Source organism: Acinonyx jubatus, chromosome D2 (assembly GCF_027475565.1).
Source record: "Acinonyx jubatus isolate Ajub_Pintada_27869175 chromosome D2, VMU_Ajub_asm_v1.0, whole genome shotgun sequence".
Lineage (NCBI taxonomy): Eukaryota > Metazoa > Chordata > Mammalia > Carnivora > Felidae > Acinonyx > Acinonyx jubatus.
Window position 1 is genome coordinate 1,481,119 of NC_069393.1, and position 18,290 is coordinate 1,499,408.

An 18,290-nucleotide genomic window follows, 5' to 3' on the forward strand; every position below is an offset into this window, starting at 1 on the left:
TATCCCCCCACGCCCCCCAGCATGAGCTTACTTTTAAAGTGATTACAGGGGCACCTGGGTGGCCGGTTGAGCGTCCGACTTCGGCTCAGGTCATGATCGCGCGGCCCGTGGGTTCAAGCCCCACATCGGGTTCTGTGCTGACAGCTCAGAGCCTGGAGCCTGCTCCGGATTCTGTGTCTCCCTCTCTATCTCTACCCGTCCCCCGCTCATGCACTGCCGCCGTCTCTCAAAAATAAACAAACATTAAAAAAAATAAACTGATTATATACTAGGATCTACATTTAAATAAGTAACATAAAAAATGTAACTTCGAAAGTCCCAGTCAAGGGGCACAATTTATTTTTTTTTAATATGAAATTTATTGCCAAATCGGTTTCCATACAACACCCGGTGCTCATCCCAACAGGTTCAAGGGGCACAATTTAGAAGGAACTGTCAGCTGGGCAGTTAAAACCTGGCCAAGAGAGGAAGGGCCCAGCCTGACAGGTGCTGCTTGTCCGACGGGCCCTCTGGTCCAGTATCCCACTGGCCTGGGTTTGCTTGGACTGAATTATGTCAGCTGGTCAGAGATATCAATTCAGACTCCTTAGCTGAATGAATAAATCGGTAATTCTATGAAAAAACCCCAGAGCCTCCAATGGAATCTCATCCCAACTCCGCCACTGCTGTGACGGCTGAAGACACACACATGAATTGTGTCCAGATCTGTGAGCCTGCCCTAAAGATCAGTAATCTGAGAAAGGCAGCATCGCTGGAGACCCACACATCCACTCCTACACTGTGCCGGGCACTTTCCGTAAGAGCCTCCGAGAGGCAGCGCCGGAGGAAACAGCCTTCATTTAGATGCGTAATTGCAGGCTGGTGTGGCTCCTAAGGGGTCCCGTCTCTCCCTGGACACATGTGGAGACAGCATCATTACACTGAAATAGTCCCAGCAGCACGGAGAGCACAGGGCACTGCCCGCCCCTGGGAATGTGAATTTGCTGCAGACGCTTTACTCTCTGAGCCACGAGCTTGTCTGACAAAGGTCTTTAGGGCAGAAAACTGTTACGTTTTCATTGCCAAGCTTTTCATTTTCTCCTACCAAAAGTTTTTCTTGCTCCTAGGACTTAACTAACTTTCAGATATATACAGGAAGAAAAGAAAAGAAAATTGGTCAATACACGGCAGGACGCTTTGCCCCGGGATGCGACTACTAACGTGGCGTGTTTTATACTGTCACCACAACGGAAGGGGCCTTAGGAAACCACCTTGGGGGACACGCATACCACGTAACTGTCTCAGCCTGCTTCTGAAAGGCCTCAAGACCTGGAGCAGGGGAGCCCAGCTCTCCTGCCCCACCCCCACCGCGCCTTCTCAGCACACCGGTGACAGCTATAACGACGGTGACAGCTATAACGACGGATGGATTCAGAGCTCGTTACGGCGCCCCCACGAAGCTGTCACTGGGGTTCTGGCACTCTCCCCGTCTCGGGGAGAACCTGGTTCATCTCTGCTGGTCTTGATCACTGGCCCTACTTCTTTTCCAGAACAGAAGAGAATCAGGCTTCCCCTGTTGCCGTTGCGTATCTGTAGGAGCACGGCATCTCCGGGGACTGGGAAGTCACTCAGGATCGGGGTCTGTGATCCTTTGCTCGAACCTCCAATTGACAAGCTGTGCTTGGAGAGGGTGGAGGGTGGACTCCTCATGGGGTCGGGGGTGGGGGGAGCAGTGCGGGAGGGCATGGTGTGCACTGGCTGAAATTATGCAGAATGAGCTTATGGAGATGTGGGACACCCCGGGGGTTGGGCGGGGGGACAGCCACTGGTGTCCGTAAAATTGAAGTGATATTCCCTTCCCAGGGGAGGAACGGGGCCTACTGCAAGGAGATGGTGAAGGCATCAGTGCTGGGTTTGATGCGCTGGGGCTCTGCCGTTTACTGGCTTGTGTGGTTTGGGGCCAGTAACTTAATTGCACTGAGCCTCGGTTTCCTCATTTGTAAGGATCATAATACGCTATGTACCTCGCAAAAGGCCACTGCCTGTGATGAAAGCTGTGTATGTAAAAATCTTTTTTTTTTTTTTTTAAATAGCAAAGCTCTATGCGCGCGCTCTACGCCCCCTAGGCACGTGTGGCTGCTTTTATTTAACCGAAATTAAGTAAAATGAAAAATGCAATTCCTCAGTCACACCCGTCGCATTTCAAGTTCTCAACAGTCACGTGGGCTGGTAGCCGCTGTCACGGAAAGTCCGACTGGACGGTGCTGCCTTATGTCACCCTCGGTTTGTTTAGCCCGGTTATTTTCCAGCAAAGTCTGCCACCCGCCCCCTTATTGCTGCCTTGTGCTACCAATTTCCTCTCACGTGGCCTCTTACCTCGACTGCGGCGGGGAAAGGCCCGTGCGCCAAGGTGGTTCTTCTCTAACTGTGCGCCTTCAGCACAACTGACCCTTGCAAGAAACTCGCTTTTGTTTCATTCCAAAGCACAAACCTCGGGGAGGCTTGCGGGGAGGGGGGTGGGGGGCGGGGGCTAGCATCCTGTGGGTCTTTGCACCCGTTCACTTCCGTATGGTTGTAGAGTCTAAGCTCCTTGCGGAGAAAGCCAGGGTTCAGTCTGGTCCGGTCAGTGCCTAATGCACGTATAGGGCCACTGGATATTTACTGTCACCTCTGAACCCCTACACGGTGAGGAGGGCAGGGCAAAGTAACCCCACTCAGGAAGACTGAGGAGGAGATGATTCTCAGCCACTTGCTCAAGGACACTCAGAGATGATGTGACAGATGTCTCGCACCCCAGCCAATTCCACCCTGTGACATAACCACCTCCAAGGTGGCCAGGACGGAAGAGCGCGTCCCCAGCGCGCACAAGGAGACAGATGGACGAGGGCCCTGTGCTGCCCGGTTTTTGACTCCAGAAGCAAAATCCACTCCGGTTAATTAATCCCACTCTGATCCTGGCATTTCGAGCGAATCCTGTTAAAAGACTAAAAATCAAATCAGAAGAGACACCCCTTCCTGCAAGTTCCTCAAGTCCTTTCCACATGAAAAGCAGGTCTCAAACTAAGGGAGATGGGGGACAGTTGATGCTAAAACCATCAATGAAACGACATGCAAGCTGGGTAAGAGAAGAGATGCGAGGTTTTTGTCTCACGTGAGAAAATTCCCCCAGGCAGCCTGGCGGTTAAGAAGGTGGGATCTGGGGCCGGAAAGGCCGGGGTTAATCCCAGGTCTAGCGCTCTATGGCTGACCCCTTGGGTGAGGTAGCTTCCCTCCCTGTGCCTCAGTTCCTCACCGTGGAAGGGGCAGGAACACTGCCTGTGTCGTAAGGCTGTGGTGAAGAGAAAGCGAGTAAAGCCGGTAAAGGGCCTGGGCAGAGAGCCTGGCACTGAAGCAACGTACCCTTTCCGGAAGCCCCGAGGTGGCCATCGTCGTGAATCCACACATCGGGCTGAAGGGAGGAGAGACACTTTCAGATCAGCTGGTCCAACAACACAGGGTAGAGGACCTCCTTCGGAGCACCCCTCACCGATGCGCATCGGGGCGCTGCCTGGACACGTTTAGAGACATACAGGGGGTGGGAACCAGGGGTCCTTTCATCTGGGAGATTCTATCTTGAATTCTGGCTTCTGAAGCCCGTCCACCTCCAGTGAATGTTAGTTCACTCAGCAAGAGACAGCGGCTTGTCATTTAGAACGGCTCTGTCCCTGCTCAGCACGGCAGTCATTCAACCCCCTGGGGACTGTCTGGCCTCTCCACTTTGGGCAGAGCATCCCTGTGTCCCTTAAAGCTCACGGACAGCGCACTCGGCAGGCATTTGGTGCCCTGCCGCCCCCTTCTTGGGGCTCTCCTGCCTGCCAACATCCTCACGGGGAACCCCAGGTCTCACACTGCAGAGGCAGGTGGCTAGATCAACACATTCAAATAAGGGAAATCTGCTCTTTTTGAGTATACCGTTTTTTACAAAAATTTTTTTTAATGTTTATTTATTTATTTTGAGAGACAGAGACAGAGCATGAGCAGGGGAGGAGCAGAGAGAGAGAGACACAGAATCCGAAACAGGCTCCAGGCTCCGAGCTGTCAGCACAGAGCCCGACGCGGGGCTCGAACTCACGAACTGTGAGATCATGACCTGAGCCGAAGCCGGATGCTCAGCCGACTGAGCCACCCAGGCGCCCCTACCGTTTTTTGTTTTTTTTTTTTTTTTTAATTTGCTTTCCTCAAAGAATCTCACGGGTCAATATAACATTAACTAAAGCGTTGGCCAATTTTTTCCCTGTTGGATTCCCAATCCTTCTGACGGAGTAGACAGAACAACACTCTGCACGGACAGTCGCCTTCTGACCCCACAGAAAGGCCACAAGGCTTCCAAGAGGAGCTAACTTAATGTCTCAGACTAAGGAATTCCAACCTCTCAATGACAGGACTGACTGTCCCCTGAAACTGGAAGTTTCATCATCTGTATGAATCTCCTCAGTCTCCCCCGCTCACAGGGAGGGTGCACACAAAGGGTAAGTGGGGCCCGTCCCCTTGGCTGGAGCCCTTTCTTAGAGACCCTCTGCAAACGGCCTCGGCTAGAGGGCGGGTTGGGGCTGGGGACAGTTCTTGGCCGGCCTGCGACACGGGACACAGAGTATACACCCTGGAGCGCCCCATAAGCCTCTAACCTGGAAACGGCGGTGGCTGTACCGAAAAAAGAAGGCATTCGCTGCGGTCTCTTGTGGTTACAACGTGTCTGGGACCCCAGGGGCAGCTATGTGTCAGGATTTTCGGGATCTCGCTTTATAAACGATCCCTGCCTGCTCCTTCCACTGCTCTTGAAACCTGGAGTCGAAAAGCCTCCGGATCCTCCACGAGACTGCTGGAGTACGTGCCGGGGTGCGGGCTCGCGAGGGAGAAAACGGGCCTCCCTTAGCCTCAACGGGTGTCCTCTGCAGAGATGAAATGAGCGCTCGAAAGGGGAGTCACGGAAATCCTTTCCATTTAGACACCCGTATGTGAGGGAAGAGAACGCCCTGCGCCGGGCTGTTCCCTCTTCCTTCCTCAGAGGGCCCTGGGGAGCAGGACGCAGGCTCCAGACGGGCCACAGTGCAGGGGGACCGCCAGCCCTCTGGCTCTCGTTTCTGCTCCACTGCCTCTCAGCCTTGGGTCTTGGGGCAAACGACTTACTGTCTGGGAGCTTGGGTCTTCCCACGTGTACTGCTCAGAGTGTCGTATTAGGCTCAGCGGGCGCCCCTCAGGGCCAGGCCTGCGGTGAGTGACAGTGGCTCCTGCCCCAGCCCTTCTACCCGCTGCCTTCTGCGCAGACACATCACACGCCCTGCTCTGTCCGCCTCGGGGAGCCTTTCCTGGCCCCCAGCTGCCCTGCCGTGGCCCCATAACGTTGTACGCACATTTCTAATGCTGCACCTGTCACACTGTATTTACGAGTGGTTTTAATGCATCTGTCTCTCCGACTAGAACGTTCACCTCTACACCAGGGGGACTGCAGGAAAACCCTCGGCAGTAGAACCAGTTGGAGGTAGGGGTGTGTGCGCGCGTGTGTGTGTGTGTGTGTGTGTGTGTGTGTGCGTGTGTGTGTATCACTTCTCTCTATTAAGAGAGATGGGTATTTATTTTAAGGAATTGGCTCACATGATTAGAGAGCCACGGTAAGTCCAGTAGAACAGGCTGGTGAGCCAGAAGACCCGGGAAAAAGTTGCAGGTCAAATCCAAAGGCACTTTTCTGGCAGATTTCCCTCTTCTTTAATGTAGGTCAGGTACCCCCCCCCCCCCACGGCCCGCGTTAAGGCCTTTGACTGATTAGATGAGGCCCACCCCTTACAGAGAGTTATCTACTTTACTCAAGAGTCTACCCATCTGTTAATCTCATCCGAAACACACCTTCACAGAAACATCAAGAATAGTGTTGGGCCACATATCTCTGTACTGTGGCCTGGCCAAATGGACACATAAAATGAATCATCACAACCTCTGAGCCCTGCTGATGTCAGGGGGTAAAACCAGAAAGGCCGGAGTCAGGAAGGGAGTGAGGTAGAGCGGGCACCCCCCCCACCCCGGCACCTCGCACCCTGCAGAGCTGACGACAGACCGCCCTGGGAGCCGTACAAGTGCCGGAAAGTGCTGGAAAGTGCCGCTTCTGCCTGGAATGCAGACAGACGGCAGTGGGGCCGAGGATTACGAAGCACAGCCACTGTCCTGACCACTCGGCTGTAACTGGGGCTCCACAGACCCAGCGGCTGGAGACTGGGGCCAAGCTGCCCAGGGGGAGCGTGATGAGCTTGGAGACACAGTGCTGAATGTGCCAGATCTCTGAGAAGGCAGGACTGGGCCTCCATGTCCCAGTGCTGGGCCCAGTGCTGCAGGTAACAGGTTCTCGGGAAGTATCTATTCAAAGAACTGAATGTTCCCGAGGAGGGGGTGCACAGAGTGAACCTCCCTCCCCTGTCCCCAGGGAGCCTCACTGCAAAGGACACTACTGAGGTGGCACGGGCCACCAGAGGCTGTGCAGAGACAGAGGGCCCAGGCTGCACATCCAGAGTAAATCCTGCTGTGGGACAGGTCCATTCTGGCAACTGCCCGAAGCCTGTGCTCAAGCCCACTCGGGTCTGGGGTCCAGCTGGAGATCCCAGCCCCAGGCTGAGCTGAGGGTCCCCCGAGCCCGCAGGGAGACTAGGATGCTCCTTCTGAGCAGATATGTTGGCCTGAAGCACATGCACTTTCCCTGCTGGGACAAAGGGATGCTCAACTGAATCTTCCCATGAATCCTCCTCTGGCTCAGGGGGAGACGGGAGGGCAAGACCCCTGTGCCTGGGGCCTGGGGCCGCAGCCAGGCAGGGGCAGCGAGGTGGGGTCAGCCGTGACCGCAGGGCCGGCAGGCCTGACAGCTGGGAGAAGGTATCCTGAACAGCGCGGCCGGAGAAACCGGCCGGAGAAACCAGCCGGAGCCGGGATCTGTCCCTCGGGTGCCACATCCGGTGTTCGCCGGCCCCCACCTCCTCCTTTTGTGCAGTCCACACCCTGGCCGATCCCGGCAGGCGAACACCTCACACCTCCCCTGTAGCGGAGCTCGGCCACCGCTTCTGAAACCCGTGTCAGCACCTGCCTGGACCACGGCAGAGCCAGGGAGCAGGTGGCAATGCCGGCTCGAAGGGCCGCCCGCGCTCCTGACCAAGCGTAATTTAAGCAGCTGGCTGTTGGTGGCCTGTGAAGAAGGCTTCCTCAATACAGGGCAGTAGGACAGACACCTGGCAGGTCGGGGGCGGGAGGGGGCTTCCGGGACCACCACACGGTGGGTTCCCGAGAGAGACGGCAGTCACCTCGTGTGCCCCACTCTTTTGGTGAAGTCTCTGGCCGACGCTGTCAGGGCCTGAGCCTTGATCAGTGTTTGCTGCTGTTAACTGAACCAGAAGGGCCGGACAGGACAGGAAGGGCAGGCAGGGAGGTGCCGGCCGCCCCAGTGAGGGGGGAGCAGCCCCGCCGGAGCTTTTGGGGAAGGCCCACGAGGAGGGGGAGTGAGCCGGCACATCAGTCACTGCGAGAACCATCTTCCCTTGGCCTCCCTGGGCCCAGCCTGGGGCTCACCTGGATGATGAAGCCGGTGGAAGAACACTGCCTGACCCAGAGGCTGAATTTCCGCTTTTTCCTCTTTCGCAGTTCCCGCTCTGTGCACGTGGCGATGAACACAGGGTCCTCGTCAATCAGGGGTTCGTGTAGCACCTGCCAGAAACGAGGGAGCAGAGAAGCTGAGCTCAGGGGGGGGTCATCAGATTTGGGCTCAATCCTAGTCTCTGCCTTTGACCAGCTGCGTGACCCTGGCTAAGTCACATTTCCTTTCTGATCCTGGGTCTCCTCATCTATAAAAGGGTAGCAGTTTCAATATTTACGCCAGCGATTTGGGGAGAACTAAGTAAGAAGCCGTAGGCAAGGCACTTACCACAGGCCCTGACATATAGTAGGTATTTAGTAAATGGAAATTTGAAAAAGTAACTGAAGGGGCGCCTGGGTGGCTCAGTCGGTTAAGTGTCTGCGTTCAGCTCAGGTCATGATCTCACAGGCCGTGAGTTCGAGCCCCGCACCGGGTTCTGTGCTGACAGCTCGGAGCCTGGAGCCTGCTTCGGATTCTGTGTCTCCCTCTCTCTCTCTCAAAAACACATAAACATTAAAAAAAAAAAAAAAAAAGCTTAAAAAAAATTTTTTTAATCTTATTATTTTTTTTTTAATTTTTTTTTTCAACGTTTTTTATTTATTTTTGGGACAGAGAGAGACAGAGCATGAACGGGGGAGGGGCACAGAGAGAGGGAGACACAGAATCGGAAACAGGCTCCAGGTTCCAAGCCATCAGCCCAGAGCCTGACGCGGGGCTCGAACTCACGGACCGCGAGATCGTGACCTGGCTGAAGTCAGACGCTTAACCGACTACGCCACCCAGGCACCCCTTTAATCTTATTTTTGAGAGAGAGAGAGACAGAGAGAGAGAGAGACAGAGCGTGAGTGGGGGGAGGGGCAGAGAGAGAGGGAGACAGGGAATCCGAAGCAGGCTCCGGGCTCCGAGCTGTCAGCACAGAGCCCGATGCGGGGCTCAAACCCACGAACTGGCAGATCAAGACCTGGGCTGAAGTGGGACACTTTAACCCACTGAGCCACCTAGGTGCCCCCCAAAAAACTTTTTTTTTAAATAAAAATAAAAAAAATAAAAAGTAACTTAATTTTTATTTTATATATTTATAAGATACACATTTAATCTCTCTATATATTTTAAATACATTTATAATCATCTTATTACAATAACAGTAATAATAATATTATTATTATTATTATTATTATTATTATTATTAGTGGCCGGAGGTCCCCAGGGCAAACTCTCACTTGGGGGAGGGATCTCCAGCAGGGGCCCTGACCTCCAGCTAGACATGCCCACCCGTCTTCAGGAAACACCTCCCCGCTGCTGGGCAGCCCCAACCGCTAAAAAGTTCTTTCCCTCACGGACTCAAAATTTACCTACATTCTATCTGAGCCTATTGATCTGCCTTCTGTCCCTGTGAGAAACAAAGGAAAACACACACTATTTCTGCAGGTATTCCAGACCGTGCTCAGGTTGGCCCACAACCTCCTCGTATCCCGGGCCGAACAATCTCTCTTTAAAATCCGCCCCTGACGTGAATCTGATGCCTGTGGCCTTGGGGCCGACACCCAGCCTCTGGCTCTCCTCCACATCGTCACGTCCTTCCAGACGCGGGATTCCCGAGGCGATGTTCACACTTATTTCATCTATTTCTATTTCTTTATGACATGCTTATTATGATGTGTTCAATGACAAGACTCTAAGGTAGAAAGAAATGGGATAACAAAAACGGGCTCCAAGGAGTGCTCAAAGTTTTGCGTCTTTCAAAGCTAAAGCTTTTGGGAGGAGACTTTTAGCTCAATTTAGGAATCTGCTACATGTCTCCCCCAAGTCCAAGGTCAAGCTCAACTGTGAATTGGGGGGTGTGGCTGAATTTCATCGAAATGAAGACTGTGGGAAGCGACCGGATTCCAAGAACCCTCCCCAGTGCCCTAGATGAGGGGCCAGTAAACTACGCTGGAGTCTGGCCCACCACCTGTTGTAACTAAAGTTTTATTGGGACCCGCCATGGTCACTCACTCACATATTGTCAACGGCTGCTCCTGGACTCCAACGCCAAACCGACAAGATGCATCGGGGACCGTATGGCTCGCACAGTCTAACGTACCGACTGTCTGGCCATTGGCAGAAAAAGTGTACCAACTTGTTCTCCACCAGTGCTTTGGGACCTTTAGTGAACAAACTAGTTACCCGGGATCCTACCGACGGGTGAATTCTGATTTAGTGGGTTTGGGGCAGGGCCGGAGTTTCTGCGTTGCCGACAAGTTCCCAGGTGACGTCAGACCACGGTCTGACAAGGGCAGACTGGAGGACGATACTTAGCAACTGCGATTTGGACGCTATCCTCTCCACCTCCCATCAGTGCTACCTGGAATTCCATTTAAAACAGCAACAGACTGGAAGGGTTCAGTGTGGCCCCTTCAGTTTTTCTGTTGTTGGACACATGTGGACGTGACGCCTGGCCCTGCCCGTCTTACGCTTATGAACAGGAGGGCTGAAGAGGCTGCCGGCCACAGGCCCTCACGCCTTGCTGACTCTGTGGGCTCATAAAATATTCAAAACCCCATTTGGAGCCACTGTAGCAAAATGGACACCCCCCCCCCCCCACCACTGTGGTGCTCCATTTGAGCAGAGGGGGAATGGGGAAAAGGGCAGAAAGGAGTCCTTTCGCTGCCTGGGTATTCCCTGCTCCATCAGGCCTACTGGAGAAGCATGTCCTACTCACCCCCTCCGAAGCCACAGTACAGAAAACTGCCCTCTCTCCCTCATCTTCAGAAAGCCAGCGTACCTCTAGTCCGTGTGCGTTTACCTAAACTCAGGGGCGCGTTGGTATTTCATCGCATGCCTCACCGAAGCAACCTCTGCGTGAAAACTACCCATGCCGGAAAACCACTTCTCTCTGAGCCGGGCTGCCCACCGGCCAGCATCTCTCCGCTCCCCAAATGTACGTCCCGAGTCCCCTTCTGTGCATGACAAGCTCATTTGGGGGCGTGGCAGTCGGTTAGGGGAGAGGAAAGGCAAAGCATCCATTTATTTACTTGTATAATCCCTCCCTGACAATATCCTCCTACGGAACCTGTCCCCACTTTTGAGGACATGAAGCATCTCTCTGTTTGGCACTCGGGTATACGCACGCGTGCGGACAGACGTGCGTGCGACTTGTGCCTGCGTGGGTTACTGGTACACTGAGAGCCGTCAGCTTTCTGAAGGCTCTGCGAAAGCTTCGACTCATCCTGGAGGGTCGCAATTTGCTGGAAGGGAAAGGCTCCAGAGATGGCGGGGCAGAGGGTGCGTGTCGGGGGTAGAGCATGTGTGAGGGAGCAGGATGTGGAAGGGACGCCTGGCAGCCAGGAGCAGAACCACCCACACGTGCTGGGGAACTGTTCTGACCGCCCTCAGCAGGCAGAGTGTAGACCCTTCAGAGGGGCCCTGAGGCTCTGGGGTGCCGGATGGCCAAACTCACTGTGCCATCACCTTCTATCCAAATGAACGTTCCAGAGCCCAAGCAGGGACTTTTCACGGAGCAGAAAAGCTGGAAAACCAGGACACCTTTACAGTTTCTAGCATCTTCGGACATCCAGATGGCTAACAGACACATGGAAAGATGCTCAGCATCACTCATCACCAGGGAAATGCAAATCCGAACCTCAGTGAGATACCACCTGACACCTGTCAGAAAGGCTAGCACGAACAACTCAGGCCACCACAGATGTTGGCGAGGATGCAGAGAAAGAGGATCCCTTTTGCACTGTCGGTGGCGATGCAAGCTGGGGCGGCCACTCTGGAAAACAGCGTGGAGGTCCCTCCAAAAACTAAAAATAGAGCTACCCTATGACCCAGCGATTGCACGACCAGGTATTTATGCAAAGGGTACAAGACTGCTGATTCAAAGGGGCGCATGCACTCACCCCAATGTTTACAGCGGCGCTATCGACAATAGCCAAAGTATGGAAAGAGCCCAGATGTCCATCGACGGATGAATGAAGAATGTGGTAAATATATACAGTGGAGTATTACTCGGCGATCAAAAAGAATGAGAGCCTGCCATTTGCAGCGACGTGGATGGAAGCAGAGTGTATTGTGCTAAGTGAAATAAGTCAGTCAGAGAAAGACAAATAACTGTATGATTTTGCTCATATGTGGAATTTAAGAAACAAACAGATGGACATAGGAAATGGAAGGAAAAATAAGATAAAAACCGAGAGGGAGACAAACCATGAGATACAGAGAACAAACTGAGGGCTGCTGGCAGGCTGGCAGGGGGCGGGGGGGGGGCAAATGGGGGATGGGCATTAGGGAGGGCACTTGCTGGGATGTGCACTGGGTGCTATATGTAAGGGATGAATCGCTAAATTCTACTCCTGAAACCATTATTACGCTAGATGTTAACTAAGGGGAACTTAAATAAAAGTTTTTAAAAAAGAAAGAAATTCTAGATTCTTCAGTCAGGGAGGACAGGAAGCCTCTCCGGGAGGCAGATGCATTGCTGAGAAGAGAAGCAGTGTGGGAGCCAAGCATACTGTGGCGGATGCTGGAGGTCAGAGGAAGACGCCCCTCACCCCGGCAGGCCCGTGGGATGGAAGGTCCCGCCCCACACAGCAAGGCCAGCACTTTCCAGGGCACGCAGGGTCCAGCTGCTTCTCTGCAAAGGAAGGGGGTACAAGGACTTGTAGGAGCCCCCAGCTAACAGGAAGACCTAATCATGTTCAAAATCAATCACACGCTGCAGTTCATGATTTCATCCCCCTCGCCTGACCCTCTCGTGCCTACGGATGCAGAGCTGGCTCAACGGTGCCCACAGTCAGGAGAAGGCAGAAGGAGAGGAAAATGCCATCTGATTATCAGCCAATGGGAAAACGGATCCGAGGGCCCTGGGACGTTCCCTCTGCCTCGGGTTCCTGTCCTTTGGGCGGAGTGTACTGGGTGTTCTGTTTGCCCCCAAGACCCACTTTCCACCCCTCCTACGCCTTTCCACCCCTCTTATAAACCACACACCATCCAGGCCTCGGTTCCCGGCGTTGGGTTTGTTTGGCCAACCTGGAGGCCTGAGCGAGGGAAGGAGGAGGCCCCCTGCCTGTCCGTGCCCTCACCTCTGGGCTGCTGTTACCAGTCCTGTCACGTCCCTGCACCCTGACCACACGCCATCCACAGTCCCCCGCATCCGGTCGTCCTCAACTGCCCTTCTAGAACACAGGACTCGTTTCCTGCTGGGATCCTGACCAACACAAAAGGCACTAGATACCAAGATCGTAGCAAAAAGAAGACACAACCTCACAAACACAAAGGTAAACACGAAAATCAAATACAAGGGATATGTTAAAAAAAAAAAAAAAAGGAAAAAAAGGAGAGAGGGGAAAAAACCCTCCAACATGATCAAGGAGCCCTTCCCCAAAGGAAGACTTATCTCGGGACTCTCTTCTTTCTCTCGGCCTCGCCAACCCGGAAACAAAGAACAGACATGGGGGCAAGAATAAAGCGAACGTTGTCCCCGGGCTCTCAGTGGTCCTGGTCTCCTGGCTGCGCACCTGAACCACGCAAGGGAGGAAGGCCGAGCTGCCCGCGCAGGTTGCCGTCGAGCCACTGCTGGCTCGGGAAGGTGCCAGGCCCCCTCAGGGCACCCATGCCTGGGCTGGGAAGGGACGGGCCTATAATCTCAGAATTGGCTGGGAAGGGACAGGCCTATAATCTCAGAATTGGCTAGCGGGCGCCACAGTGTGCCCCAAGGCACCCCGGGCTCCAGAGACACATGCGCACATGGTGACCGCCCTGGGCACAGGTCTCAGGGTATCCGATCCCGCGGTTTCAGAAGGCAGACAGCACGAGGCCGGTTCACAGCAGCACACAACACACATGAATATAACCCTGGCTAAGGCTGGCCTGGTCCCGGGACTAGAAGGGTCTTCAGCAACCTTATCTTGCAGCTGTTAAATAGCAATCATCCAAGCAGCCGGCTGTTTGGTTCTTGAGAGATACTCAGCCCAAAGCTTCCTCCAGGGGCTCTTCGAATGTCTGGCCCCAAGGATGGTCAGAATACTGTATTTTACCCCTTGCATCCAGCCGGAAGGGCCCCAGTTTGGTTCATTTTCAACCAAGCAAATATTTAGCGCAGCAAAAACGAATGTGCCCGGCCCTGAATTTGGTCCTGTAGGGCATGTTGAGGGCAGGGCCAGCGTCCCCAAAGGACCCCACCTCCTGTTTAGAAGGTCAGAGACACAACTGGGGACAAGAAAGACTGGCACTAGGCTGCCCTATAAATAGTGGGGTGGGGGGGTAGGCCCTGCACTGGGCCCAGGAGACTCGGTAAGTCTGCTAAGGCAGAGAGAAGAGGGAAGAGCTTTCTCGGCGTCAGAAAGAGCATCACAAACACCTGGAAATCATAACGAGCCCAGCACATTCACAGCACAGCAGGGGGAACGCTTCCAGAAATTGTTTTAAGGCTCCCACAGACCTGAAATAGAGTGAGATCTTCCCCCACAAAAACCCTGTGATTTTCAGCCGCACAGAGAAAAAGGCAAGATACAGAGACAGGGAAAGAGAGAACATCGAAAAGAATTTGAGGTTTATGAAGAAGGCCCTTGGAGGAAACGCACGAGGAAGAGTGGGTAGATGGATGGCTACTCAAACGCATAAATAAAAATGACGTCAACTTTGGTTTCCACACTGCACAGGCCAAAAGGAACTGGGCTCACGTGGGCCGAACACGTCCTAAAGTTTTGGATAGAGGCAGCTCGGGAATGAGCTGCCTCCTCAGTTTGCGAGGCCAGCAGAGCAGTTTGGAGGACGATTCCAGAACGCCTATCTCACCACAGCCAAGTGTACTGGCCACAGGTCAACACCAGAGGGCAGCCGCTCAGGAGCTCAGGGCACACAGAGCCTTCTAGAACCAGTTAGGGAAGTTGGGGTGGTGTCAGGGGGCCCTAACAGACCTGGGGCTCTATGGAACCCTGGTCCAGAGGCCCCGCTGGTGACAGTGTGCCAGGTGGACCCCCCGCCCCCCACCTGAGTGACTCCGGGTTACCTGCAGGGCGACTGAGATCCGGCCTCCTGGCCTCCTTCCCTCTGCCACCTACGAGGCTTCGGCCCTTTCCACCACCAACCCAGGAGTACATCCCTACTCAGAGAACACGGGAAAGTGACCCATCAGAGGTTCTTCTTAATCTGAGAATATTGGGGCGCCCAGGTGGCTCAGTTGTTAAATATCCGACTTCCGCTCAGGCCGGGATCTCGCGGTTTGCGGGTTCAAGCCCTGCGCTGGGCCCTGTGCTGACAGTGTGGAGCCTGCTTGGGATTCTCTCTCTCCCTCTCTCTGCCCCCTCTCCAACTCGTGCTTTCTTTCTCTCAAAAGAAATAAACTTAAAAATATATATATAAGAAACGTCCGAGCCTGGAAAACACGTAATTTGGAAAGAAAACGCCATTACGGGGAGGGGGGTACAGGAAGGGGGGCAGGCAGCGGCAGAACCCCGCTCTCTGAGGTCTCTGCGGCTTGGGGCCGTGAGTCCATCGCTGCTCTGCACTCCGAGGAGGGTGGAAGGCAGGACGGGGGGCGGGGGGCGGTCCCGGGGCACCCCCACGGCCGAGCTCACCTGGGTTTGGGAAGGCCTGAAGGCAGAGTCGAAGCCGTTCTGCAGGGAGTCGAGGAAGGGCTGGACCTTGTAGAGGCCGTGCGTGGTCTGGCTGGAGCGGAAGGCCACCACGTGGAAGTACTTGAGGATCTTCTCGAAGCGGGCCTGGCTCATGACCAGGGCGAGGCTCCTGTTGCTGTAGAAGCCGCCGCTCCAGATGCTGAGGACCGACTCGCAGTGGGAGATGCTGGTGGAGATCATGTAGCCCAGGAACGCCTTCATCTCCGTCAGCGTCACCTCGGCCCAGGCGCCGTCGCTGCCGAAGCGCTCCTGGAACTTCTTGGCGTACATGTTCGTCTGCACCACCATGTTCTTGAGCACGTTGTCGGGGACAAAGAGCTGGAAGAAGTCCATGGCACTGGCGCTGGGGGGCATCTTTCGGGTTGGACCTAAAACGAAGGCAGGCCGGGGGTTCATTGCCGGAACCACCACCGCAGGGTGCACCCTGCCCCCGCCCCCCATGAACTTCGGTCCCCTTCCCTGGACAGCGGCACGCGCGCCCCCTGCCGCCCGGGCCCCGCACCTGCAGGTCCTCCCTCCACCGTGCACCCCTGGCCCCGCGTTCTTGCCTGTCCAGCAAATTCAGAGAAAGGGACGCGCGAGCCGTGGGAAAAGACCCACGCAAGGGCACACTGAACTTAACACAGGAGCTCCGCCGTGGCTTTCTGCCTTTCGCTTTCTTGTAAATTGACTTCTGTAAGTAAGAATGCTTTCACCCCTCGGGGCCTGAAAATTTCCACCCAGGAGAGGCTGCAATGTTTATTTCCTGGTGCTCTCCACGTGGCAATTTGGAATTCATCGGTGAATACATCTGAAGGGGCTTGTTCAGATAATTTCACCAATGTAATAAAGAGCTCACAGTTTTGGGGCGCCTGGGTGGCTCAGTCGGTTGAGCGTCCAACTTCCGCTCAGGTCATGATCTCACAGCTCCTGAGTTCGAGCCTGGCGTCAGGCTCTGTGCTGACAGCTCATAGCCTGGAGCCTGCTCCGGATTCTGTGCCTCCTTCCCTCTCTGCCCCAACCCACTCGCATTCTGTCTCTGTCTCTCTCAAAAATAAATAAACATTAAAAAGAGAAAATTAAAAAAAAAATCTCACAGTTTTGACTAATGCAGGGACAGCGTTCTGAACTACATACACACACATCCACCCGTAAGAGATACGGCTTCCAATCCCAGTGTCTTAAGTCAGGCTAACAGGATGTAGAGGTTTGTAAGAGACAAGCTTTTTTTATTTAAAAAAAAATTTTTTTTAAGTAATCTCTACACCCAACTTTGGGGCTTGAACTCACGACCGGAGACCCCGAGTCTACCGACCGACGGAGCCAGCCAAGTGCCCCCTGAGGAGACCAGCTTTGCAATTTCTAATCAAAGCTGGGCACGCTCTTCAGAATTTTAACCACCCCCCTAAACCTTTCTCTACTACTGATTTAGGCAATCTCTGAAAAACACGTTTTTTTCGCAGCAAAATAGGACAATGTACACCCAACCGCCTAGGTTTCAGATCGGATAAAGTGGGGAGGTGAAACCCTGAATTTACATCTAGCTAAATGCACAGTCTTAGATAAATTCCCTCTTTCCCACGAGGAAAGCGGAACACCTGCTTCGCAAGGCTGTTGTGAAAACCTAGAGACCTTTACTGAGATGTTATCAGCAGAAATCCACTGCCCTGGGCTCTGGGCTTTGTAATGCTCAATTGCTCTCATGTTGGAGAAAAAAAACCTGAAGCCCAGAGAGTGAAGTCACCACCATACTCACTGTCACCAACCAGTTACTGGAAGGGCACCAGGCGGTCCTGGTGCCACTGGCACCTAACTGCTCTCGGAGCAGGTGGCCCTGGCTGCAGGGACAGCGAGGCCAGGAGACAGCGGGGCCCCGGTGAGTAAGAGCGGCCTGCGGCCTACAGCCCCACACCCACTCTTTAGTGGAAATCATCTTATTTCAGTGAAGCCTTGCACCCTCCGGTGGGTGAAGCCATAAATTATTCAGGGGTAGCTCTCAAAGAGGAGAAAAACCAGCATTTTAATTGCTACATCATGCTGAGTGAGCAGAATGAAATTTTCTCTTCCAAAAGTTATCTTTAAAGCAATTTCGCCTCCCGGGCTATTTCGCAATGAATCCTCCCAGCAAACTCTGCCCTGGCCAACTGTTTAATGAAGAAACGGGGAAGTAGCTGGCTCCCTCTTATCTGTTTAGTTTGGATTTACAAGCATCCTCCACTGCCTGTCTCAGCTGTTCTGATTCTTCGTATTGGAAAGTGTTGGCACAGGCCAGTCCCTGGGAAGGGATGGAGGGAAGGAGGGAGGGAGAAGATGCTATTCAGTAGATTCAACCCATATCGCCAAACTTATAATAGGGCTATTTAATAATATGGCTCTGGGGGTGGGCAGCACCCCCAGCCAAGACAAGACTCTCTTACATTTGATTCATTCACAGGAGCTTTTCCGGCTATTACCCCACGTGATCCTTACAACATCCTCGTGAAGCCTCGTCCCCTTTTGCAGGGAAGGAAACAGAAGCTCAGAAGTATAGGGATCCAGCCCAAGGTCACTCACTTGTAAGCGCCTTATCGTTGGGGTGACCGTCTTCCCACCTGGCCCAGCACCAGTCTGAGAGCACCTGCTGCTGCTGTAATTATTAACGCGCCACTTCTGCTCTCGCAAGTGGACAAGAAGGGATGTGGCTGTCCTGCACACAGTGCATACACACAGCTTAAGCCAGGTGCATGGTCCTCAAACCCCCCCTGAGCTCCCTCTACCTCCGGCACGCACACATTTCATGGTGGGCTATGTAGGGTTACAATGCACAGCCAGAAGGAATTCTGAAGGGAAAAAAACCGCAAAGGCGACATGGAAGTGGGGGTGGGGGTGGGGGCAGGGTGGTAGGAAGGACCTGCAGTGCCCGCGTTTACCTTCGGGTCTGCCGAAGGGAGACAGGGCTCTGTGTGTTGATGACGCATGACCAGGCTATAGACTCATACAGTCATCTCCCGGCCGGGGGAGGCCGGTGCTCTCCCCCCCCTCCCCGCCCCACCATGTCACCAAGTCACTCTTCAGGGCTTGCTTCA

General features: G+C 53.9%; 1 protein-coding gene across 3 annotated transcripts in view; it reads right to left on the reverse strand.

The window, feature by feature from the left end:
* The window catches only part of PGBD5 (piggyBac transposable element derived 5), a 105,820-nt gene that overhangs the window by 16,841 nt on the left and 70,689 nt on the right, over window positions 1-18,290 (reverse strand). For all 3 annotated transcript variants that reach the window (XM_027046874.2, XM_027046875.2, XM_053207088.1), the window contains exons 2-3: window positions 15,187-15,614; window positions 7,561-7,695 (exon numbers count right to left, since the gene is read on the reverse strand). In XM_027046874.2, coding sequence (XP_026902675.1) covers window positions 7,561-7,695; window positions 15,187-15,614 — 563 coding nt within the window. The remainder of the gene's footprint in view (window positions 1-7,560; window positions 7,696-15,186; window positions 15,615-18,290) is intronic.